The 24746-nt window shown below is 37.0% G+C and overlaps 1 protein-coding gene across 3 annotated transcripts; it reads left to right on the forward strand.

Annotated features, from left to right (window-relative positions):
- The first annotated feature begins 1224 nt into the window (after positions 1 to 1224).
- Positions 1225 to 21770, forward strand: LOC145771688 (arf-GAP with dual PH domain-containing protein 1-like). 3 transcript variants are annotated; one of them, XM_082583422.1, is made up of 12 exons: positions 1225 to 1392; positions 1779 to 1912; positions 2913 to 3004; positions 3602 to 3797; positions 4535 to 4681; positions 4822 to 4905; positions 5973 to 6035; positions 8542 to 8613; positions 11226 to 11347; positions 16437 to 16537; positions 17153 to 17217; positions 18265 to 18321. In XM_082583422.1, exons 1-11 carry the CDS (start codon positions 1311 to 1313, stop codon positions 17197 to 17199), a joined length of 1140 nt encoding a protein of 379 aa, XP_082439548.1. In that variant the 5' UTR covers positions 1225 to 1310; the 3' UTR covers positions 17200 to 17217; positions 18265 to 18321. The 3 variants fall into 3 exon arrangements, with proteins under 3 accessions (XP_082439548.1, XP_082439547.1, XP_082439549.1); XM_082583421.1 differs by lacking the exon at positions 17153 to 17217 and having other exon boundaries at positions 18265 to 21770; XM_082583423.1 differs by lacking the exons at positions 17153 to 17217; positions 18265 to 18321 and adding an exon at positions 19676 to 21765.
- Positions 21771 to 24746: the final 2976 nt, after the last annotated feature.

Here is a 24746-nt window from a genome sequence, read left to right on the forward strand (position 1 = left end):
TCCTTCTATTTGATAATCTATAGCAGGTAAATTCCACTTTTTTTACTGTATCTTTCACGATGATTTATATTCGCAACGCCACCGGTAAACAATAAGCATTCGATGAAAGAATAACTTTTGCGTAACAATAAGCCGGTATTTATAAGGTTGCAAACTTTTTACAGTTCACAAGAGCATTGTCAGCGCATAAAATAGCTTGCGTGATGCTCTGGGCTACCGTCGTGTGACACGCGATAAAGAAGCGCATAAAATTTCGTTTCATTAAACATTAAAGCATACGGCAATTGTCGCAGCAATCCAAGGTGTGTTGATTTGGCGACGGCAATGTTTTTGTCGTCGTAGATGGAATCACTCAACCAGCGTGCGATTAAAAACTTGAAGTAAGTGACTCTGATACCACACAACTTGTGCGGTAACTCGCGCCAAACGCTTATAATCTGACTCTTGTGACGTCATATTACTATTCGACAAACAAGCATAGAATTTTTGGTCGTTCGACAAGAAAGAAAAAATCGCAGCCCTGACTGCCCAGAAGCATTTCTGTTGATGATTCAAAGTGAGAGCAGCTCACTTGTTGATTGTTTTTATACTGCTTCTAGCTATCTGTGATGTAATTACATTACGTATTCAAGTCTATTGTATTGTATTTTGTGGCAATGGAAACTAAAGATATATATACAATAGTATGGTACATTTTCTTTATCAAGATTGTTTATAATTTTTCAATTGTGTTGTAAACAAATTTCTCTGGGTGTGAGTTTTAGATCAGCAAAAAGATCTGACTATGCGAGCATTATATATTGTATGCCATGTTCAGTTGTTCACCAATCACCATGCAACTGTTTGCTCTAGTCACTCAGTCAAATTTTGTTTTAGTATTCTTTTTCGCTAGTCTGGCTTTGTTAGAATGACTGATCGTTTGCACTACATTTTTAGTGTAAATGTGAAAGTTTGGTGGCTGTACAAATTAATGATACTGATTTATATTTTTGATTATCACAGCTGAAGCGATACATTCCAACGTAGCAGCGATCTAGATCAAAAAGGTAGACGCAACAAAACACAAATAATAAAGACATGGTTGAACTTTGCACAATATATAATATAATAATGAATGATAGCACTATCTGTATTTTTTTACATAAAACCAACAGGGTGCATAAATTAGCTTATTATCAATTTAGGACTTGACCTATCTTACCATTCATTCAAGGTATACTACTAGTAAATTTAAAATTTTGGATGTTTGTGCAAAAATGAAGAATTAAACTGTTTTCTATGTTAATTTCATCATAACAAAGCATTCAAAAATGGGTGAAAGAAACAAACAAATTCTGCTAGAGCAATTAAAACTTCCAAAGAACAAGTTGTGTGCTGATTGCAATGCCGAAAGTATGTATCACACTGATGACAGTTTTTTATTAAACCGTTGGTAACCTTTTACAGTTGTTGAAAATAATATTTTGTTTTGCTGTTTAATGGCACTATTGTTTTATATGCTTTGTTGTTAATTTTTCGCTATATATATTGTTTCAGTGTTTCTTATCAATTTTGTGATCAATAAAATGTGACAAGTGATAAAACTGTGTTTCGTATGTGGTATGCTTCCTAAATGATCAGTAAAGTTTAAGAAGTGAGAAAGAAATTACCGTACTCTAATGGTTGGATAAAATTTAATTATTACAAAAGTGGTTGATAGCCCACCTTACTTATACCATAAAAAACAACAAAAACAATACCTGTAGTAGCTTTATTACTGGGCTATTACTTTTATGCAGATCCAGAATGGGCATCTAGCAACATAGGTGTCTTCGTCTGTGTCAACTGTTCTGGAATTCATAGAATGCTTGGGACTCATATAAGTAGAGTAAAGTCATGTCGATTGGACCAGTGGAATGATGATGCAGTTCAGGTGAGATTATACTATTGTTGCTCTTAGTCTACAGTAATTACTTTTTTTCTTTATCATCAATTTTAGGTTTTGGTTTATGTCTGGGTGTAGTTTTGTCACATGTCACCATTACCTTCGGTGATTATAACTGATTGTATTAGATGGTGTTGATATTTGATTGAAATAATTTTATTTTCCAAACATATATATTCAATTTTATGCAGTTTTGGATCAAGGTGAACTCCATTTCTTGTAGTTGTACGTTTTCACTTTTCCCTATTTTTTTATATGGGATTCTTCTCCTTCAATTGCCTTGCCTGAACCAGGCATCAACGGCCTCAGATAAATAACTAGACCAAATATTCCTATTATATAATATATATGTTGCATGGATGATTGTTTTTGTCTTGTTGTTAAATTGTTTCAGATGAGTTTGTCATTGTCTGCCAGGTGCCCGCTTTCTTATGGGAGTACTTTGCTTGAATAGACGCTATTCTTATGCATTACATTTTTCTTAACGTCTAGGCTACTGTATTTACATCTAGCAACTTAGATTTCAGAGCTAAAGGGGAATTGTCTTCTAAATTTTTATTGGCTTACTATAATAGCCTATTTTATAAACTGATTACCTGTCAGGGCAATCCCATTAAAATTATGATGTTGTTTTGTTGCAAAAAAAAAATATGCAAATTATTTACTAAGGTATTATAGATTTTAAGTAGTTCGGAAATTATGTCTTCATTATTTTTATCATTGTCGATAAGTTTTAATTAATGATATAACTATGTATGTTACGGTACCTTGTTAAAGCATGTTGGTTATAGTCTATGCAAGTATGCATAGTTTCTACAATCTACATTGTATGTACCGGATTAAAGCGTGATTTCTTGTGTCACTGTCTCACTGATCAATAAAATATCTTCTACAAAAAGGTGCCAGTTAAAGACTAACAAATAATTCCCAATTTTAGCACCCAATTGAAGACTTTATGCCTTTACATAATACTTCTTGCTCATTTTAGTTGATGTGCGAAAAAGGCAACAAAGATGTCAATTCTGAACTTGAATGTTATATGCCTCTCTTCTATCAGAAACCTCATGCAACAGACCCGTAGTGAGTAAATATTCCAAACCTTAATTGCGCAGTTAAAAGATGTGTTGGGTAAATAGATGAACATTATTATATCACTTTTGGCATCACATGAAACAGTTTCTCTCCATGGCTTGTGGTATCCTTCACTGTTACACATTTAATGTGGCCATGAATGTTAATTTAGCTTGTGCCCTGGCAAATGATATTGTGTGTGTGGTCAACGGCTTGGTTTTACTTGATGATAAATTATATATCGATGAAACATCTTCAAGTTCTATGTGCACAAGCATTTGTTTTGGCATGTGCAAAGCATACTGCACTCAATTTGTGACAAGCAAAGCAATGAAGGTTGTTTGAAGAAACATGAAAAAAAAGTTATTGAGTTTTGTGAACTTTGGAAGTATCTAACTGAAATTTTGAAAACACACAAAATAGAGCTAATCATAGAAAGTCAATTGTGTGCCAGTTATGAACTATTTTTATTCTTGTGTTAGCATTAAGATATTTTTATATAAGGATTGTAGATTGCTTGGAAATACACTCTACTAGAATATTAGGTTGAGTTGCATGAGTGCATGACATTGTCATTAACTTTTTTTTTACAATGCTCTTTTGCAGTGTTTTTAAAGAACATTTCATTCACTCAAAATATGAACGAAGAGAATTTTCCACACCTGGAGGCGCTGAGCATTACATGGCAGGGCGTAAAGAAGGATATTTATGGAAGCGAGGAAAAGACGACAAACAATTTAAAAGAAGGAGATTTGTTTTAAATGTTCAAGAAGGAACACTCAAATATTATGTGAAGCCCGACGTAAGGATAAGAAAATACGTAATTTGTCAAAAACATACAAATTGTTTTTTTTTTGTTTTTTTTGATAATTACGCGACTGACCAACTAGGAAATGACTTTGTGGAAAATTTATTTTAAATTATTTGCTTTTACCAAAAAAAATTAAAAAATACTTTGCAGCTTTTTTGTGTTGTACAAATTTCGATACCTTTTAAAAGGTTGCAACAAAATATAGCTAAAGTCATCGTATTTCTCGTGTGATTTCGATGATTTGATAGACTGGTAGCATCATAGGCAATAGGCATACATCTGACCAGAGTTACGACTTCAGGCCGGTGAAAGAAAGTACGTTTTGGTTGCAGAAGTAGAGTGCTTGCATGCAGGGTATCAGCCTGCGTTTTTGACAATTGACAGTGCCGTGATCACTTTTAGTTGCATTTTTCTGCTTTCAAACTGCAGGTTTTTAGAAAATTGGCTGTTTTATCACAGACAAACAAAATAAGATTAAGAGTTTTCAGTTTTGGATGTTTGTGGTACAACAAAGTGAGCTTTCTGCTAAAGGTCTCCCTGTTTTGCAGACGTTAAAATTATAAATGCAATAATAAGTTTATGAAATAAAAATCGTTTTGTTTTATTATTGGCAATTTTTTTCTATTCTCTACATTAAAACAATCATATTTTAAAGGCATATTTTTTTACCATTCCAAGTTCAAAATTGTACTTCAGTAACTATGATCACTTTTTTTCTTGTCTGACAGGCCAAAGAACCAAAGCAAACAATCAGCCTTTCCACCTTAACCGTTGCTCTGGCGCCTGAAAAAATCTGCCATCCGCATGGTTTGCAGCTCTCCTTTACAACCGACAACCTAACCAGACAGATATATCTGTACGCAGATGAGGCCAGGGTAAGCAATCCAAAAACCTTGAAAGTGAACTCCAACCGGCAAAATTTGCCTTTTTTTACAACGTTACATCGTCGCTAGACTCCCGTTTTTTTACTTAAAAAAGTTGTAAATCAACGTCAATTGTACTTGTCTAACTTCAGGATGCAGTGGATTGGTACTTGACTCTACGTGCTGCTGCAGTCAACTTAATACGCAAGACACATGCTAACATCACAGATGAAGAAGTAAGATTTTAATTTGTGTAGCTTTAGTTCAAATTAGACCACATGTCCGTGCAAAAATCATGTGTAGCACTCTACCATGTCAAAACTATTATCACATTTTAGCTAGCTTACGTTTTATGTGTATTGACGTTTAATCAATGTAAAAAACGAATGATTTGCTCTCTGAGTTAGGACAGAGTGAGATGTTTCACTTTGCTTGTAAATGTTGCCCTTTTTATATCGCTTCAACGTCTGGTGAATGGTGATGTTGATACTCAAATAGTTTTTAAAATCGATTGTGAATCATTGAATTGCTTCATTTTTATGTGTAATGTTAAGTACTGCTTAACTACTGTCATCACACGGATGGATAATTGGATATTAAAAATACACTGACAGAACTTGACATTTCTAATAAACTTTAAGTATGTTTTATTGGTGTTAAACCAGCGCTAACTTTTCTTATAGTAGCATATGTACAGTTTGTGGTAAAGTGTGAAATATCTATGACGAAAGCTCCGGATGAACAACATCTTGTCACGACCAACAGTTATTTTCATGATACAGTACTTTTAAAACTTGTTTTACGTTTCTCTATCACTTCGATGTGACTGGTTGCGCTGTTCTTCCTTGGAATAGCGCGATATATACATAGTAACCATAAGCCGTCCCCTTATGTCAAACGTGACTTACAACGGTATACAATGAGTTGTCTGCAAGCTTTTCCCTGTTTTTTATGTCTTGTTTAGTTTCTCGGTAAAAAGTTTTTTCTTTTATGATAAAAAAACTTTTGTGACGTCGAAATTACGTCAACGTGGATAATGCTTTGGAACAGACTCCCGCTGGTGTGAATTTTTTTGTTACTGCTCTGTTTGCAAAATCCCTTTGTAATCATATGTATAACGCCAGACAGCTAAATTCGACATTTTTACATTGATTTAACCTCCGCAGACGTTGAATCAATGTAAAAATGACGGACTTTGCTGTCTGGGACTTCCACTGCGACGATTTTCATTTTTACACTTCGCATGCACACCATTTAAAACTTTTTTTTATGAAATCACATTTTAACAATGTCAATTTCGCAGATTATAGGAAAACTAAACAATCATTCCAAGAAGCAAGGCTGGATGTCGAAGACTGGCCCTAAGGTTGGTTTTGTTGTTCCAAGACAATCTTACTATAGTGCAGTCTAGCAGAACATTTTCATTATGTACTGTATTTTAGTGTATTAGAAATTTTGTGCAATAGACAGAGACACGGGTACTTTCAAACATTTATGTATGCGGCAAGGTGTGCTTGTGTACTAACTTTTAATCACATTTTGTATTATACGTATCCTTTCTTATCATGATTCTTGAACTAGACTATCCAGATCACGAAATTCGCCCCTTTTCACATCGATTTTAGAAGGGAAGATTTCACCACCTTGGTGCATTTAGATTGAGGCACTAGGTCATTAATTCGTATGTCGAATAGGATTTATTTACAATTTTAGGCTTCAATCATCCTGTAATATTACTTTACAAAAGTATTTTTGAACGATATTATAAATCTTTAATAGCACAATTCTTTTGTACCCGCCAGATTTCAAGCAGTGTTTGCTCCAATCTCCAGTTTCAACGATAAGTCAAAAGTTCACAAAACAAGGTTACAATTATATCGCTTCCTAAATGGTTATCTTGATTGCAGAATACATTTTTTTTATTTTCTATCAGACATGCTAAAATTAATTATTCGTGGTTGCGTTAGTATTCTCTGGAGCAATACATGCCGGTTGCCGATGCGAGCATCTACCCGAGTATGAGTTTGGTCTTCTTTTTTTGTCTTACCACATCGGTATCACAAATTTTCACCATTCATATTTAAACCACAACATTTCCATTGCATTTACATTATTTGTTTTTGAGCTTTGTAGCTGTGCGAGTTGTAGCTGGTTGTAGACACATATCATTCTACCCAAACCCCCAGTCACGTTTTAAACTGTAAGGTTTGGCGACTTTGTCCTGTTTATTTGCTTGTCTGGAATATGGCTTGATGTAGCTGGCGCTACCTTTTTAGTCTTGGATAGGTTGATGACGAAAGGTGAAATGATGTGATAAAAAGCGAAATAGAATTCATAGTTGACCGACGTAGCTCGGACATCTATGGGTAATAAGTTAACCTATATTTTACCCCATACATTGCGTGAGAACGAATGTGTCATTATGCTGCATCAGCGTCTTATAATACCTTACTTACTCAACTATCGGCCGCCTGCCCGCCTACGTAATCATGATTAGCTGTAAAAACTTGGCTACCTTATTTTGTATTGTGATAACTTTCTGAACAAGTTTTTCTTCCTTGAGAACAATCAAATCACGACAAAGAGAGTGTTTTTCCCCCATATAGATAATGAAAGATAATTCCTTAGAGTTTTCCCTCGAAGACTAAAAGCAAGTAATAACCACTTGTGATTGCAATAGTCACGATACAAAATCTATTAAAAGATGTGCATACTTTCCCGGCAATAGTTGCAACGTTCATTTAATGAATGAAAAGTGAAAGCAGAAATTTGTTTAATAATCACTCACCATGCAAACGTTGCAACTCGCTTGCTAGAACCTAGAAAAGTAAATAATCCTGTTGGCCATGCAAACTTTCAGTTCGCACAGTCTGAGTTTAGTGAGCAAATTAGGTTGTTTCAACGTTTGCCGACGTAAAACATTGGTTTTCTGACTGGCATGACGCAACAGCACTGTTAAACCGAGGACTGGCTTGTAACAACTTTCCAAGAAACTAGTAACAATGTTTCAAATCAGTCACCACTACACAAAATCGAAATGCAACCAGCACGTGGGAGGAAAGCGATAAACGTGATTTGAAAGTTCTTAAAGATGATTTTCATCATTATGACGTCGGAAAACATAGTTAATCATTATTCAACGTGTAAGATTTGAATTTGTTCAATTTTGTGATAAGTGCTTGGAAAATCAATTCAATAGCCATTGGACAGCATCTGCATACACACAGCATCATCCTGGCTACCAATTATTTTCTAGCCAGCAAAACATGTATTTTTACATTGTTTCAACGATTTTATGGCTGGGCTGATGCAACAAATGAGTGTTTTCCGCCGCTCATCATTGCATTGGTTCACGGCTTGGGACATCTTAATGTTGATTCACAGTGAGATTTGATGACTCATGACGCTTGTGACTCATCATTTCGTCATCACCAACATATTCAGTCTTGATTTGAATGGGCGTTTTATACATTGTTTTGTTAACTGCTTGTCCTTGTGCAGCCGACTTCTGTGCATGTATTACTTACCAATAAGCAATCAACCACAGAAAATCTTACGCTTCTTCCCAGTAGCAATAGCTTGCCAGAAGGTAGCTACTGTTTGTACTTCCGCGTGACATTTCTCAATAAAAAATCTTCTCATCGCGATAGTGCACTAAGTATAGTGCATGGAGTTATTAACTGTCAGCCAGGGGATGGGATCGATTTTCCTTCTTCAAAGTTTTTAATTTATTTCACCCCGAGATGGTCAATTGCCATGTTGTATGCTATAGTCGTTGACTTCGTTTATGTAAGTGTAAGCAACTCATTATTTCTAGTGTGTAGTCACTTTTGTACGTAACATTTATGCAAAAATATCTCATCTTTTTGCAGCACACAGAACCATACAGAAAACGGTGGTTTGCCTTGGATAATCGAAGACTTCTATATTTCGTCAATCCTTTGGTAAGTTTTTGTTGACGTTTATTTACCGTCAGAAGAGGTTTAACGAATGTAAAAAAATAACTTCTGAAAGTACATGATTTTCTTAATCTAATTGGAGTGTTGCAAACATGTTTGTCTGTGCTGGTGCCTCCAAGAATCGTGACGTATGCAGTTATGTCATGTCTGAAGCATGTTTTCATCTCTCTCTTGCTCACAATAAACATAACACTAGCTTCACATACCCTCCTACCTCCCAACATACTTGCCGTATAAACTTCAATGTTTGCTGACGTCGGAACGATGTGAAAATGATGGCTGAGACTGTTTCACACCAAACTGTGACGTGAGTGGTTTCACTTCTTGAAGCAACTTCTATATTAGTATTGACTATTGAGCCATGTTAAGGGGGCAGTTCTACTTAGAATCGCATTTTTCGTACTTGTCATAAATAACAATCTACACACAAAAGTTCACCCACAAACCCCAACAAACCATATATTGCTGAAAAGGGTTTATACCATTTTGAATTTGTACATAAAATTAACTGATTGTCTCCATTGCAGCCCTAATAACTCGAAAATGGCTAGAGGTAGGGACTTCAAACTGCATGGTTATCTAGTAGGGTATCCTAGCCATAAATTGATAGAGTGGATTTCTTTTAACTCTTTTATTTTTTTAAATATAAAAAAATTCATAATTGCTATGCATCGAGAGTAAATTTGACTTCAGGATTTTGTAATAAAATATTTATTACTCTGAATATTGAAACAAAACTCAATCATTATGTCCGTAAGGGCCTACTGTACATCTGTTAAAAATTTTAGCCAATTCTAACAAGTAGTTTTCTAGAAGAAACATTTTTAGTGCACAAAAACATGATTTTGAGTACCGGTGAATCGCATTTGAAAAACAGAATTAGGTAAACTTATGCCTTTGACTTAAAAATGTGACTTTTTTTCTTCTATGTCCATTCACAACAACTAAAGTGTACATAATGAACAAAATACTGAGTTTACACACGGCGCTATTTAGCTTATTCATTATTAGATTTTGTAAGGGGAAATACAAAACATCTTGCAACTAACATTCTCACAAAAATACAAATTTTTATCCACATTTTAAACTGAGGTGCGTTCAGAAAACCTTCCGTTTGAAGCCGAATGAGGGCAAATAGGTAAAAACTGACTGCATATTCGGAATCTACGATAAATTTCCAATATATATCAATATAAAAAAAAAAATTTGAAACATTTTTTTTTCTAAGTAGAACTGCCCCCTTAAGCAGTTAAGGGCATCACTTGAAATATATCCAGCTCTTCTCTGAGAATTGATTGATCCATCACTACTTCAAAATCGCCTGCATCCAAATGAAGAGTTGGGATCGAAGATGTGGAGTCCGGATCGATGGGAAAATTACAGCTGCGGGTGTTTTTGCCCCAACGAGCAAATTTGTTTGGTGTAGCTGTTCTACGCTGGCACATTCAACCGTCGATATACTGTATACCAGGGCTACTCAACTGGCGGACCGCGGTCCCAATCCGGACCTTCTTGGTGTTGATGGTGGACCTTGAGCTTTTGAAAGAATAATCTCATTGCCACGTTTCAGGGCTTTTTTAAACAGATTTCTACTAGGAGGAAGCAATTTTCACTGTGATTATCCTAGTTGCTGGGGGGCTTCGACTCCCAGACTCCCCAATAGTCATTCCCAGATAGTTTAACTTTCGTAGTTGCGTGTGGAATAACCTATTCACGGGCCCTAAACATATTCAACTTGTCAAACTGGACCTTTGTTAAGATTAGTTGAGTAGCTATATACAATGTTGAAAGAGCTTTACCATGGCGTTTATCGTGATGCAAAACTAAGCAGTAAACGCTAACGTTTTCGACAATAATCTAGCCATTATCTTTCATTTAAACTGACGTTTGTTGCACCAATATAAAAATACTGGACATATATTACGTGACAAAACTGGCGTAGGTACGACTTCATGAAAAATAGTTAACTCTGTTGCTAGTAAAACAATCATGAAGTAGTTGCTAACACTTGATCAGTTCTTGAACAGTGTAGAGTAGTTCTAAATAAAGGTAGGTAACTTTCAGTTCCTTTGTTTCGTGCATTTTGCAGTAGACCTACTTCCTCATTATTCCCATCCTCGTGGCATCCTGTTGTCAATGGTTGTCAGATTCATGTCGCACGATTTGGTTTGAATGTGGTTTCATATCGTCAAACAACGATGAATAACTGTTATGATTTGGTTTCGTACTGTCTAATCATTTTCCAATCCTTTCCAGTGAAATCGATAAAGTTTCACAATCACGCTACACTTGTAGGCACGGGCTTGTAAAGGTCACTATTTAAAACGACATGTTTTTTGACTGATTGGTTTTATTTTTAAACGTAAGTTGCTCGTTATAGGTCGTATCACATCTTATGCCATGCGATAATGCATTGCGTGCTGATTGAAGTTGCGTTATAAACTGCACACGGAGCTGGTTTGATCAATCTCGATATGTTTCACTTCATTAAAAAAATGTTCTTTGGGCGAGGTTTGAACCAGATCCAGCACCCAGCTGATCCGAGGTCAAGCGCGGTATCACTCAGCCCAACATTTACTTTCATGTTTGTCATTCAGGATGCTTATCCAAAAGGAGAGATCTACATCGGGAATCGCTCTGATGGTTTCCACATCCGAGACGGTCTTCCAGCTGGTCAGCAGGAGCACGGATTTGGATTTACAATCACAACTCCGGAAAGGTGATGTCTTTGCCAACTGAGAACGTGCTATCGCATGTATTTTATCATTCAAAACTGTTAAGTCATTAACGAACTGTGAGGTGCAGCAATTGTGACTACTTAGTCACTAAGTAAATACATTCGATTGAAATCGAATATTTTTTAGCATCAACGTGTAAAAACTGAGTGACGCCACAGGTTGTACCAATGCTTTAATTTACGCTCTCTCCAAAGAATTGGACGATTTCGCTTATACGGATTGCTTATCAGTGTTCGAACCCATCAGGTACAAAAACGATACTTTACTAGAAAGGGAAACCAACGATCAATTTTTCACACCAACAGACCTTCAGGTAGCCTTCAAACACCTGAAAAGTGGTAAAGCAACAGGCCTAGATGGAATCACTACTGAACAGATCCTCCATTTTGGTACGAAAGCTAAATCCTGGCTCTTAAAATTTTTCAACAATTGTCTGGCCGGTGCAACAATCCCAAAGATCTGAAGAAAAGCAAAGGTAGTAGCTCTTTTGAAACCCCAAAAAGATTCCTCTTCCCAAAGAACTATAGACCAATATCACTTTTATGCATTCTCATGAAAGTATACGAACGCCTCATACTAAATAGGATTTCAACGCATGTAGATGACCAACTTACACATGACCAGGCAGGTTTTCGACCAGGGCGCTCTTGCTGCGGTCAAGTACTAAACCTAACTCAATATATAGAGGATGGATTCGAACAGAAACTCGCCACTGGAATCGTCTTTGTAGACCTATCTGCCGCTTATGATACCATCAACCATAGGGCCTTGCTTCTTAAACTGGACCAAGTCATCAAGAACCCCACAAACAACCAAGCTATTCAATCACTTCTTACAAATAGACGATTTTTTGTTGAGATGAATGGTCGAAAAAGCCGCTGGAGAACCCAACGTAATGGCCTGCCGCAAGGCTTTGTCCTTGCACCTATCTTATTTAACATATACACCAATGATCAACCAAAACCCCCCAACGTACTCGTTTCATTTATGCCGACGACCTCTGCGTAGCTACCCAATCAAAAAACTTCTCGGTGATAGAAAAGACCTTAACAGGAGCACTCTCCGAGTATTCCACATATTACAAGTACTGGAGCCTAAATGCAAACCCTTCCAAAACCCAAGTAACATGCTTTCACTTGAACAATCATAAGACTAGCCAAAACTTATCATCAATTGGGAAAACACTGCTTTACAATATACCCCCTTTCCTGTATACCTTGGCATAACACTGGACAGGACCCTATCTTATAAGACACACCTACTGAATAGGGTGTACGAAAAAAACCTTACTTTCACTGATCTTGCTGTTGGCTGGCAAAAAGTTATGTTTGGGGTCAAAACTAATGCTAATATAAAAAAATTTTAATTTCATTGTTGTTTGACGCCTATTTTCTTTGAGTTTCCATGGAAACAACCCAAATTTTTAAAAAATGGCGTAACTTGAAAACCACTATAGTTAGAAAGCTCTAATAAACACCAAAAGTTCCAGAACACCAATATACCTATGAGTGTTTAATACATTTTATGAGTCTGGGTAATGTAGTTTTTTAGATATTTCCTAAAACAGCGTTTTTGTAAAAAATCTAGTTAATTTACTCTAAAAATTATTTTATACAAATTTTTGCTATAGCTGGCTGAAGTGGCAATGTAACAATCACACAATAGTCTGGCAGTGTAAACAAAAAAATAAAGTACTTGACTAAAACCTTAAATTACTAGTATACATACAGTATATATAATCAGTTAAATGCAGTAAGCAATACTATTTTACTTCCTTTGACAATGCTCAAGACAAAACGTGTACCAGTGGTCCGGTACCTGTGTAGCCGTAATGCGATATGCAATGTTTTACGCATCATATCAATGGAAATCAATGTTGCTTGATTTGTAGTTTTTACAAGTACAGTTTCCGGTTCATTCCTGTTTTAGTAACTCTTTCTGATGATGTAGCAACTGTGGCTTGTTTTTCTCTCAATCCTTTGATAATCTTTAAAATGTTTTGTTTTGCTGTAGAATTTCGGGTGAGTTTGTCATAAAATTCAGTAAGAAGACCCAATGCTCGTTCAAATGCATCATTGACAACTGGGATTGCTTTGATTATATTTTTTACCTTTAAGTATCAGTAGATTTTTGTGCCAAAACTTGGGATTAGCTGTTAAAAGACTTGTATCTAATTTGAGCAAATTGAACTAAGTGCATGAGTCTTTTCCTATAAGGTTGTGGAGTTGAGTTCGTTCAGGAGCATCACACCATGCTTGTTGGGTAAGTAGAATAATATATTCATTGAAAATATCTTTATTTAAATCACAATTGCTGAAGTTAAATCTGGTATCTGAAGCAACATTGAATGAAATCTCATCTCTGGCAGTTTTTCTAGTATTAGCCTATATCATATAGACTTATAGAGCCCTGGTTTACTGCATCCAATTCTTTTGATTCTCCAATTAATAATTTAAAACTACATTGCCAGTTGAGCAATGATATGAAAGAGATGCAAAAATATTCTGCAACTATACCTCCACTTTTTATTGAAATAACTTTCAGCATATTTGACGAAGTTTTATAAACATTTGTGGTACCTTTCTGAGCACCTAGTTATTTTTGCACTATTAAGCGATCATGCTTCCTTCACTCAAAAACAGAGAATGGCTAGAGAACTTTTAAAGTATGATGGAGCATTTAAATCAAGTAAACTTTCAAAAACCAGAATCCAGCAAATGCCAGTTCTTCAACAACAAACTCAACTCCACAATCTTATAGAAATAAGACTCATGGACTTAGTTCAATTTGCTCAAATTAGATACAAGTTTTTTAACAGCTATTCCCAAGTTTTGGCACAAAATCTACTGTTCTTAAAGGTAAAAAATATAATCAAAGCAATCCCAGTTGTCAATGATGCATCTGAACGAGCATTGGGTCTTCTTACTGAATTTTATGACAAACTCACCCGAAATTCTACAGCAAAACAAAATATTTTAAAGATTATCAAAGGATTGAGAGAAAAACTAGCCACAGTTGCTACATCATCAGAAAGAGTTACTAAAACAGGAATGAACCGGAAACTGTACTTGTAAAAACTACAAATCAAGCAACATTGATTTCCATTGATATGATGCGTAAAACATTGCATATCGCATTACGGCTACACAGGTACCGGACCACTGGTACACGTTTTGTCTTGAGCATTGTCAAAGGAAGTAAAATAGTATTGCTTACTGCATGTTAACTGATTATATATACTGTATGTATACTGGTAATTTAAGGTTTAGTCAAGTACTTTAATTTTTTGTTTACACTGCCAGACTATTGTGTGATTGTTACATTGCCACTTCAGCCAGCTATAGCAAAAATTTGTATAAAATAATTTTTAGAGTAAATTAACTAGATTTTTTTTACAAAAACGCTGTTTTAGGAAATATCTAAAAAACTACATTACCTGGACTCATAAAATGTATTAAACACTCATAGGAATATTGGTGTTCTGGAACTTTTGGTGTTTGTTAGAGCTTTCTAACTATAGTGGTTTTCAAGTTACGCCATTTTTTAAAAATTTGGGTTGTTTCCATGGAAACTCAAAGAAAATAGGCGTCAAACAACAATGAAATTAAATTTTTTTTATATTAGCATTAGTTTTGACCCCAAACATAACTTTTTGCTAGCCAACAGCAAGATCAGTGAAAGTAAGGTTTTTTTGGTACACCCTACTACTGAAGCTTAAGAAAAAATTATCTGCTCGCAATAACCTTTTGCAAAAGCTGGGATACTCAAACTGGGGAGCAGATGAGCACACACTGAAGCAAACAGCACTGGCTCTCTGTTATTCGACCGCTGAATACTGCGCTCCAGTATGGGCTAGGTCAAGCCACGCCAAAGTAATTGACTCCGAATTAAACCAAGCATGTAGAATCATAACTGGCACACTCCGTCCAACACCAATCTCCGACCTCTATAACTTAGCAACTATAGCTCCACCTCATATCCGAAGAGAAGTCGCTACAAAAAAGGAAAGAGTAAAACAAATATCCGACCAACGCCACCCTCTTTATGAACACAAACTTATTCCAGCAAGACTCAAGTCACGCAAAAGCTTCATCAAAGTCGGCCCATTGGAACACACAAGCGCGACAGCTGCACGACTAGAAATGTGGACCTCTGAGTCCGATAGGACACAACATCCTGCCATCCCAAGTCCTTCCGAAAGTCTACAACAAACTCCCACCCTTGAGAGAAGAGAGTGGTGCTGCCTAAACAGAGCCCGCTGCGGAGTCGGGAGAAATAAAAGCAATCTTTTCCGATGGAAGATGACTCCTGACCCAACGTGTGATTGCGGCCTAGACAACCAGACGATGAAGCACATCCTCACCAACTGCCCCCTTAGCCCTTCATGTGATGACAACGACCTCAAAAACATCACAAACAATGCTCTTACCTGGCTCCGACACTGGCGTGACAAGCTATGAATGAATCAGTGTTCTAATACATGATGAAACTTAGGTTGCAGTAAAGCCAATTTAAGCTGCACAAATACTTGATGAAAATCATGTTTTTACACGTTTCGTATTATAGGTGTTGTTTTCAGGGTGTTGTTTATTATAGGTGTTGTTGTTATTATTATAGGTTATTATAGGTTGTTGTTATTATAGGTGTTGTTTTCAGTGCATTTTTGCTTCACCGTTAGATGGCGATAGATTAGACTAGCATTAGATGGCGCACTTCAGATTCGGCAGTGTGGCTCACCAGTCAAGTAGCAGAGAGTTTTCTGCAATATACGCGTAAGACACAGTAGTAACGGCGAACTGAAGCTCGAGGCCTTTGTCTGACCAAACACCAAATCGAAATGGACTTGTTCTTGAATAGTTAACCATTATCTTTCTCAGTACCAAATGGAATCATAAGCAATTAACACTGTGTTAGTGTGTATAGCATTTTATGGACAACTAGCCACTATCCTTAACTTTAGGCCACATTCAACACAACTTTATACACGTTGTTTGGAGGAGAAGATTGGTGCTGAGTTGTGTTTGTGATGACACGAATTTGCAAATAAATTTAACCACTTTGTCTACACAGAGATTACTTGATGTGCTGTGAAGACAAGGATGAACAAAAGTCATGGATTAGCGAAATAAAAGCAGTGATGATGAAGTCTTTGGACTCCCAAGATAGTGCAGGTACCCAAAAATAAGTTGTAAGCACGTTTCGTGCTTGTGGTGAATCTCTGGTTTTGTACCGTTGTTACCTATTAAATTATTATCCAAGTCTGTTGTTTATACTACTCAAAAAGACGTTAAAATGCTGCAAAATAACATCAAATTTAGTAATTTCACAGTGTTTCTAATGTTTCATTGTTTCTAAAAGAAAATGGCATCTTTTACACGCTTGGAATGGCACTGCAATCGCAAACGTTACAAAATCGTGCATACGTTTTCAGCATTTTGTGCCAACATTTTTGCTTAATCTTTTCACTTCCTAATTTAACACTTTAGCCAAATCCAACGTGCTCTTGCACGCAAATCAAGCTTACGCATCTGAGCAGTGAACTTTTTTCTCGCTACGCTTGGTTCAGATTTGGAGCTGTTAAATTCCAGGGATTACGTATCCTTGGCTGGCCCGTAATTGTGAAGATTTGACGAAGATCCGACTGATTTCAGCCGAAAATTCAACAAAATTATGACTGAATAACGCTTTAAATTACCTGATTTATAAGCTGTTTGATGTCTTAAATAAATCCTTATACTGTAACAATGATTGACCTCCCTTTAATTTTGTTTCCTGTTCCATTGAAGTGTGTGGCACGAAACCTGAACGAAAAAGAAAGATACTTTTCTTCTAAGTTTCTTTGGTGGTTCTGGTGACTATCTTTGTATTCATGTTTTCATGTAGTGGATCATCCTGATTTGGGAAGACTGGCAATTTTGATGCAAAATTGTAAAATGCTTGAATCAACTACCGGTCTCAACCAGCAAAAGTTTCCATTTTACATCATTTCAACGTCACCAGCCGTTGGAATCATGTCAAAATGACAACTTTTGCTCTCCGGCACAAGCCATTGATTGGATTTGTTTAGTTTTCCTTCCGTTCTTACCGTATACACCGACGCATGGTTCATTTCATCAACGATGGCTTCTTTTTTGTTTTCATAACTTTCTCTGCATGAGGTTGATCATTTTTATTTTACAATTTCCTTCATTGTTTCTCAACCCTTCGCCTCAGGTGGCCAGCTAACTTGATGCATTACCAACTTTCCCATTAATCTTTTTTATATTTTTTATACTTCTGTAGATCTTAAATTAGTATGAAAAAGGGCTAATGAACTGGCTGAGACCACATCTTGTATATGCTTTTCTTCCAGAACATTTTGACAAATTTAGTATTGTTTTTACTCTAGTTGCTTTTTGCTCATTTTCTGGCACAACATGGCCTTTAGAGTTGAAGACAATGAGTCATTGTGTTGAATCTCATTACTTTCCCAATCCACCTCTGCATGGCGATATTCAATCATGTTCCGATGTTACGTCTTATTACTTTCATGTTTGATACTAGGATTGATAATAATTGCGGAGTTGTAGTAAACTGTGGCAATGAAATGTGCGCAATAAATCCACCCTTTTATTTTGTAAAAAACTTTATTTTTTTGTTATGTTTTCTACATCAATATTTGATTGAGATTATTTAAGAACTGGATTCATGTCATAATAGATAGGAGCAGTGATTGATTGTGCTTACTATTACTACGACATTGTATAGTATCATCCATAAATTTATCATTGCAAATTACGCAAAAATACATTCATTGTTAGTAGAAAGTAAATTGTCCTGTTCAGCCTTACACCCATAAGGTTTCCGACAATTTGCATGTTAGTCTTTCAACTTAATTGATTCATCATGTGATTTGTAGAGCTGCTTGATTTCAAACTAACTTACAAACAACGAAGGAAGTCCACAAGACGCGCTGTCTTGGTCAGGCCAAGTCACTGGAAATCAGCTATCACGTCGTCTCCATGGACCTCAAAGGAACGGAGATGAAGAAAAGTATTGAGCTGTTTGAAAAGACCTATCTTTGCTCATTATGAACATATGCCAACTATTGGATAAAAACAGGACAAAATCCCGTTAGCTTTGGTTTCTGTAAATTTTGATTATAAACACCTACTGAAGAATTAATCCCTAAATCTTCTTGATTAACGTTGAGAACAAAACGGGCAGGTGGCATGACGCCTCTTCACCTTGAATTAAAAAGAATGGGTTGTTGCGGATAGTTGGTTCGTGGCTGAAAAGTTGATTAAATTTTTAGTTTACCGTTCATAACCGAAGTAAAAGCTTCACTAGTTTGGTTTAAATCTAGCCTGGAATTGTAAACTGAATTACAGCCACTCGGCAGATGTTAGGTTTGCAATATAAATCATTAAAGTGAAAATTTAGTTTACCTAAAATTTATGAGAATAATTTATTCAACCACTATAACGCGTTTGCATTGGTGCCCATCAATCATATGGTTCCATTTCATCAAACCAATACGTGCATTCATGGTTTTTCATTACCGGTCGATCAATCATACCTGTCGTTTTGCAGCAGATACTTCCATACTCCCAGATTGAAAGACATTTGGGTTTATTTTTTTCATGAAATTTCTCACGTCATTTTTATATGTTAATGCGCACTATTGTGACGGAAGGACAATAAGGAAATTGGCTTTCTTAGACACAACTGTTCGTCATTGAATAATTTTTGGTTTTGCTTAAGATCATTATGAATTCTGGTAGAAAAAATTTTCTAACGATTTTTTTTTTTTGTAAATCAATGTGAATTCTAGTAGAAAAGGTTTCTAGAAGGTTTTACACTTCAAGGTGTCAAATTTTGTAAAAAGTTGTAGCAAACGTCTCGAAGAACATGTAATATTATTTTTCGGAGCTCTATGTGATGCTCCTTTCAACTAGTCATCATGAAAACAACAGCTTCAATTTTTTTGCATGCCTGCCAACAAAGATCGGATCAATTTAAGTTAGTTTAGTAGAACCCAGCTGACAAGTCACTCCATCTATGCGTTGATTTAACGTCTTCATGCGTTAAATCAACGTTGAATAAATCCCATAGAAAGAGTTCTTTGCTAAGACTAGTAGGCAAGGAGAGACTCTTGTGCTTGTTCAAAAAACACAGGACTAAGAACTTCTGTTAATACCTCGTTGTATGAATATTGAATAGTGCCCTTAAATATTTCTGTAAAAGTTTCATCTTTTTTTAAGACGTCGATATTTTTAATTGGATTTCTTTACAATCGTTTTATCTTCTCGTTGTGTGTTTGTATGTAGGAAACTCCACTTGACGGGAAGTTTTGATTGAGACTTGACCTCCCTGATCAGTTTGAAGTGCCTTCTGTTCTACGTGTGTCTCGTACGATCTTAAAAATGTTATCGCCTTCGAATAGAGTAACGCAACTGGAACATATTGCGGCTTACGATTCAGATTTATCCTTGTATCGGTTACATTGAATAGATACAAAAATGGAAGCTTTTATTAGCTGCGGTTTGTCTCAGTTGCGATACTTCATTTCAAGGCAGTTGCATTGCTCGAATATCAGCTATTGTACTTGTGGTATTTACAATCATTGAACAATGAACATAATCCACTTTCGTTGCCGTTTCTACTGAACAACAAACGCTTCCAAACATTTAAAAAGCATCACGAATTATTGCATTTCTATTCGTATTGCATTGCTAAGTTTACAAAATTGACGCATGTTTTTTTGTTTAAGCTATGTATTACGTGCTACGATACTCGCTGCCTAAACAGACTTCACGGCATAAATTGATGTGTTGACATTAACAACTACCTGTATTGGCTTAGTGCACACAACCATTACTAAGTAACTTCAACTTTAGTGTTAAACTGTGCATTTCTCAGAAGACCAACTCCTAAATTCGCGCTTCCTGTGTGCACGCAGATATTATACACGTGCAGAAAATGCTTCATTTTCAGAAATAATATGACTATGTGCAATACTTTTATCAGTGCCCTTTCGTAGTACCTTAGAATTTTTTTGATAATTTTTGATCTTCAAAAGTGTTGTATATAGATTTTAGTCAGTGTTCTTAGTTTCAGTATTTTAAATGTTATTGCTTTTGTTTTCGGCTCCCATGAGATCAACAAACTTGTAGGGACTTCACTGATGCGGGCCCGGCCATTGGTCACGTGAAGTTTGTGTTGAAGTTTAATCACCAGGGCTGGTGAATCGGAGGGATTTTTAGCGTGTCTGGAGTCGTTAAAAAAGCCCGACTTCGGCTGGATACGAAACAATAACAATAAAAATTGTTTGCAATATGTTTTCTAAAGATTGTTTGTGGTTCTTCGTGTTGCGCCCTGAAACTTTACCAGACATGAGAAGTGTTTGTTCTTGTCAGTTTTGTGAAAGCCGCCGTTTCATTTTCGATCGCGATTTAAGTGAAATTAAATTTTAAAAAATGAAATGGAACAAAAGTTTTTATAAAACGTGCCAACCCTCAAAAAAATCTGGCCACACTGAGGTCGGAATCGGCCAATTGTAAACCGAGGAGTCGGAGATTTTTCGCCCGTTTCCACAGCCCTGGTAATCACCAATCAATTGCTACATCCGCTAAATGAGAAGTTGTACTTGACCGTGCCGCTTACCTGCCAGCGGCGAGAGTTGAACGATTGTTGTTTGATCTCGCTATGTTTATAGCTATGTTATGTTACTCGCTATCAATATCGTTGATCGATTGATCCACTGCCTTCTTTACACAGTTTCGACGTCGTTAGGCGTTGAAGTAATGCAAAGTAAAAACTTTGCTGGCCGTGTACGGTATGTTTATTTTTCCACTGTTATTATTCTAGTTGTTCCCTTTTTATCTGGTCACAGCGGTAAACCATAATTTCTTCGTGGGAAAATTGTAACTTAAAGTTCCCGGATCCTTTCGTCTGCATATAATGACCGAAGAAACACACACTTGAACTTCTTTTCAAACAGTGTATTTCTGTAAAAATTAGCCCACGGCTACCAAAAACGAGGGGGTGCAACGCGTACACCACTTAAACTGTCACTACACAACAGATTACTTGGATAAAAGACGGAACTTTTGTCCAGCTAGCAAGCACTAAGCCAACAGTTAAATGTGCGGCCAACTTTCAAACAATCATTTTACGAATGACCAGAATAGATATCAATATCTCAAATTCACGTAGAAAGTAACTGTGACGCAATAAATGAAAGACAATTATGAAGTCATTCCAACAGGTGTTTAAGCTGATGTAATATTTCCTGTTTAAACAGGCCCAAACAGGTCCAAACAGGTCTTATGAACGATGGTGCAATTTTGGCACATGCTTTAGGAATTTCCATGACGTAATATTCAGTAGACTTGAACGGTTTTTATATGACGTTTGATTTGGTGAAAATTGTCGGGAACATAGCGGCCCCTAGTTATGACAGTCTGACATGGCATAACTAAAAAGAAATGACGACAATTGTGAGCCAATGAATAAAAACACATGATACACAAATTGTTTGAATCACTCACGTTTAAGTTAATACGCAAATACAAAGGGCATGCAAAGAATGAACAGCAATAAGAATAAACACGACGATACATGAAATTGGTACCATAGGTACACGCTAAATGACGCTATATACAATGGTTGCGCTAATAACCGACTGTTCCGGGCTCAGACAAGGGTCGGCCACCGCAGACAAAACCAGGCTCAAACCCTAACACTTAGGTGTTCTTTACGGGGGCGAGGCACGAAATATCCCTCAACACATAGTCTACTTTCACTTTCCCCGTACTCTCATCATAGTTGCAGACGGCAACTTTGGCTCTACGAACCACAGGCTTCCCTTTCCTAATTTGTGGAACTACCTCATGCACCCTCCCAAGTTGATACTTCCCACGTTTACCAATGTCTTGGAGAGAACCTACCACTACAAGTTGACCAGGCTCCAAATTCTCGGCCATTTTTAGCCATTTTTTCCGGCCCTGAAGACCTGGCAAGTAAAAATCGATCCATTTATTCCAAAACTGCTGAGAAAGTGACAAATTGAACCGATAATCCCTTCTTAATTGGTCACGATCATGTGGTTGCCCAACAGCACAGTATGGGTCTAAGTATGGGGTCAAAAGTGAGGCAGGGGTGATGACAGTAAAATCCCTAGGGTCGTCACTCAAAGGTACCAAAGGGCGTTCGTTCACGATCCGAACGGCACTGCTGGTGTACGTAAGCAATTCAATGAAATTGGGCTTACGAATTGAAGAGTCCAAAATGTGAAAAAAGTACTTGGTCATATCGGCCACGAAACCAAATCTGCCAAGCCGAAATCTTGCCAAGACATCTACAAGAGGGTTTAACAAGTCAGGACCCGAAAACATTACATCATTAACACAAGTTCCTCGAAATTCAGACTTGCCATCGTAAACAATGCGTTTTTTAATTGTGACGTCACAAAGTATGGTAAATACCATTCAAATCCCTTGACATTTCCTGCTTCACCCGCGCGCTCAATATAGCCATTAGATTTAAGATCTTTCATGGTGTCAGTAAGGAAATCACGAAGTTCAGGTTGTTTTAAAGCTTTCTTTCTTAAAGCAGCAGCTCTATCTGACGCCAACACAAAATTGTTAGGTAGATCAATATCTTCCTTCAACGGAACAGGTATCTCAAATCGACCATCTTTCAACTCAATATTCGGTTCGACAAGTTCTCTAGCCAAAATATCATTGCGAGACAATTCACAGGTTTCATTTTGCAAAGTCAAATCCTGAATGACTTTATTCAGGTCTGCTATTTCCATATCACGAGACTCAATTTTACGCTGAAAGCCAGAGATGACATCCGACTCTGAAGACGTCTGCACTCTGCACACTTTAGCAACGCTTTCAACTAAGGGTGACTTACCACCACAAGCCAACCAACCGAGAGGAGTGAGTAAAGCATGCGGTTCACTACGATTTTCACCAACACGTTCTTCTTTTGTCCACATCAAATAAGCGTTGTCATTGCCAATCAGTACATCTACAGTACTACAATCATTCAAATGAAACATATTCACGTCATGAAAATGACGGAAACCACTTAAATCTTGTTTATGAGGTAAAGTTTTAACATCGTCAGCCCAAGCTGGGTTAACCACCGAGGTTATATCACAAAACAGTTCATCAGTCTCTAACGACTGGATGTTGAGTTTAACAAGGTCAGCACAAGTAGGTTTCTGACCAGCCAGAGTATCTATTTTAAACGACGCTTTATCATACGGTTTAAGACCAAGTTCGCACACCAAGTCACTCGAAACAAAGGTCAACTGCGAACCAGGATCATGCTGACAATACACCAACTTCGATTTGCCAGTCATTGGATTCAAAACACGAGCAGCAGTAACGCGGTTAAAGGCTGCTTTAACATTTCCAATCTTAACATTACGCACAGGAACTCTGGCACCAGCATCATCTTTACCGACCGAATCCAGAGAATCACGTGACGTCACATAAAAATCATGCAGAAGAAAATAGTGTTTCCTATCGTTGGTAGGTCCACACTTACGACAGTTATTTGCATGATTACAGTCTCTAACCATATGCTGGCGCAAACAATTCAAGCATTTGCCAGCTTTCACAATGACATCTCTCCGATCTTTAGGTGTCAAGCGCAAAAATTCTTTACAATTAGACAAAAAATGATATTCAACTTGACCACGTGACGAACAACAAAAACACGCCGGTATGTCACTATGTCTGGCCACACCGCCGCGCGGTGCGCCAACAGCAGTCGAGTACTGCGAACTCCCTGAAATCACATTATCATGGGGCTTTACCGACGTCTGCCTAACCGGACATGAAGGCAATTTTCCTTTGCCAAACTTTTTAAAATGCTGCGACTCACCAGAATCGCCCATTAGCATAATGCTAAAATCAGTCGACTTGCGCGTTTCCTCCCGTACTACAAAATCAAACAAACTCTGAAAGGTAGGTTCCTCAGTGCTACCATACTGATCACCTAAAAAGTCAAGATAACGCTGCTTAGCGTCAAACGGGAGTCGCTTAGCCAAATCCAAAACAAAACGTCCTTCTAATTTATCACGCTGACCATAAGCTTTCGCGTAAAGCAAACACTGCGACAATTCATCTTTAAACTCTTTCAAATCACTGGAAGAGATAGAAGTCAATTTGCTACCATAGCGATACTTTCTAATTTCTGGTTCTGCGAAAAGACCTCCACGAACCCCAAAACGTTGGGACAAGCGAGCTAACGACATTTCTATCCTGTCTTCCTCTGACAACCCAGGAGTGTCAGAAACCAAATTAGCAATCGTTTGTGCAGCTGTTCTAACACAAGCTGCTTGCAACAAAGTCAAACGAGTTCCCTTAAAGGGCGAAG

The sequence above is a fragment of the Aplidium turbinatum genome, chromosome 6, assembly GCF_918807975.1.
Source record: "Aplidium turbinatum chromosome 6, kaAplTurb1.1, whole genome shotgun sequence".
Lineage (NCBI taxonomy): Eukaryota > Metazoa > Chordata > Ascidiacea > Aplousobranchia > Polyclinidae > Aplidium > Aplidium turbinatum.

Coding starts and splice junctions, on each gene's coding strand:
- LOC145771688 (XM_082583421.1), top strand. CDS start 1,311: ATGGGTGAAAGAAACAAACAAATTCTGCTAGAGCAATTAAAACTTCCA. Junction 3,005..3,601: donor CCTCATGCAACAGACCCGTA/GTGAGTAAATAT, acceptor GCTCTTTTGCAG/TGTTTTTAAAGAACATTTCA. Junction 16,538..18,264: donor GGACTCCCAAGATAGTGCAG/GTACCCAAAAAT, acceptor TGTGATTTGTAG/AGCTGCTTGATTTCAAACTA.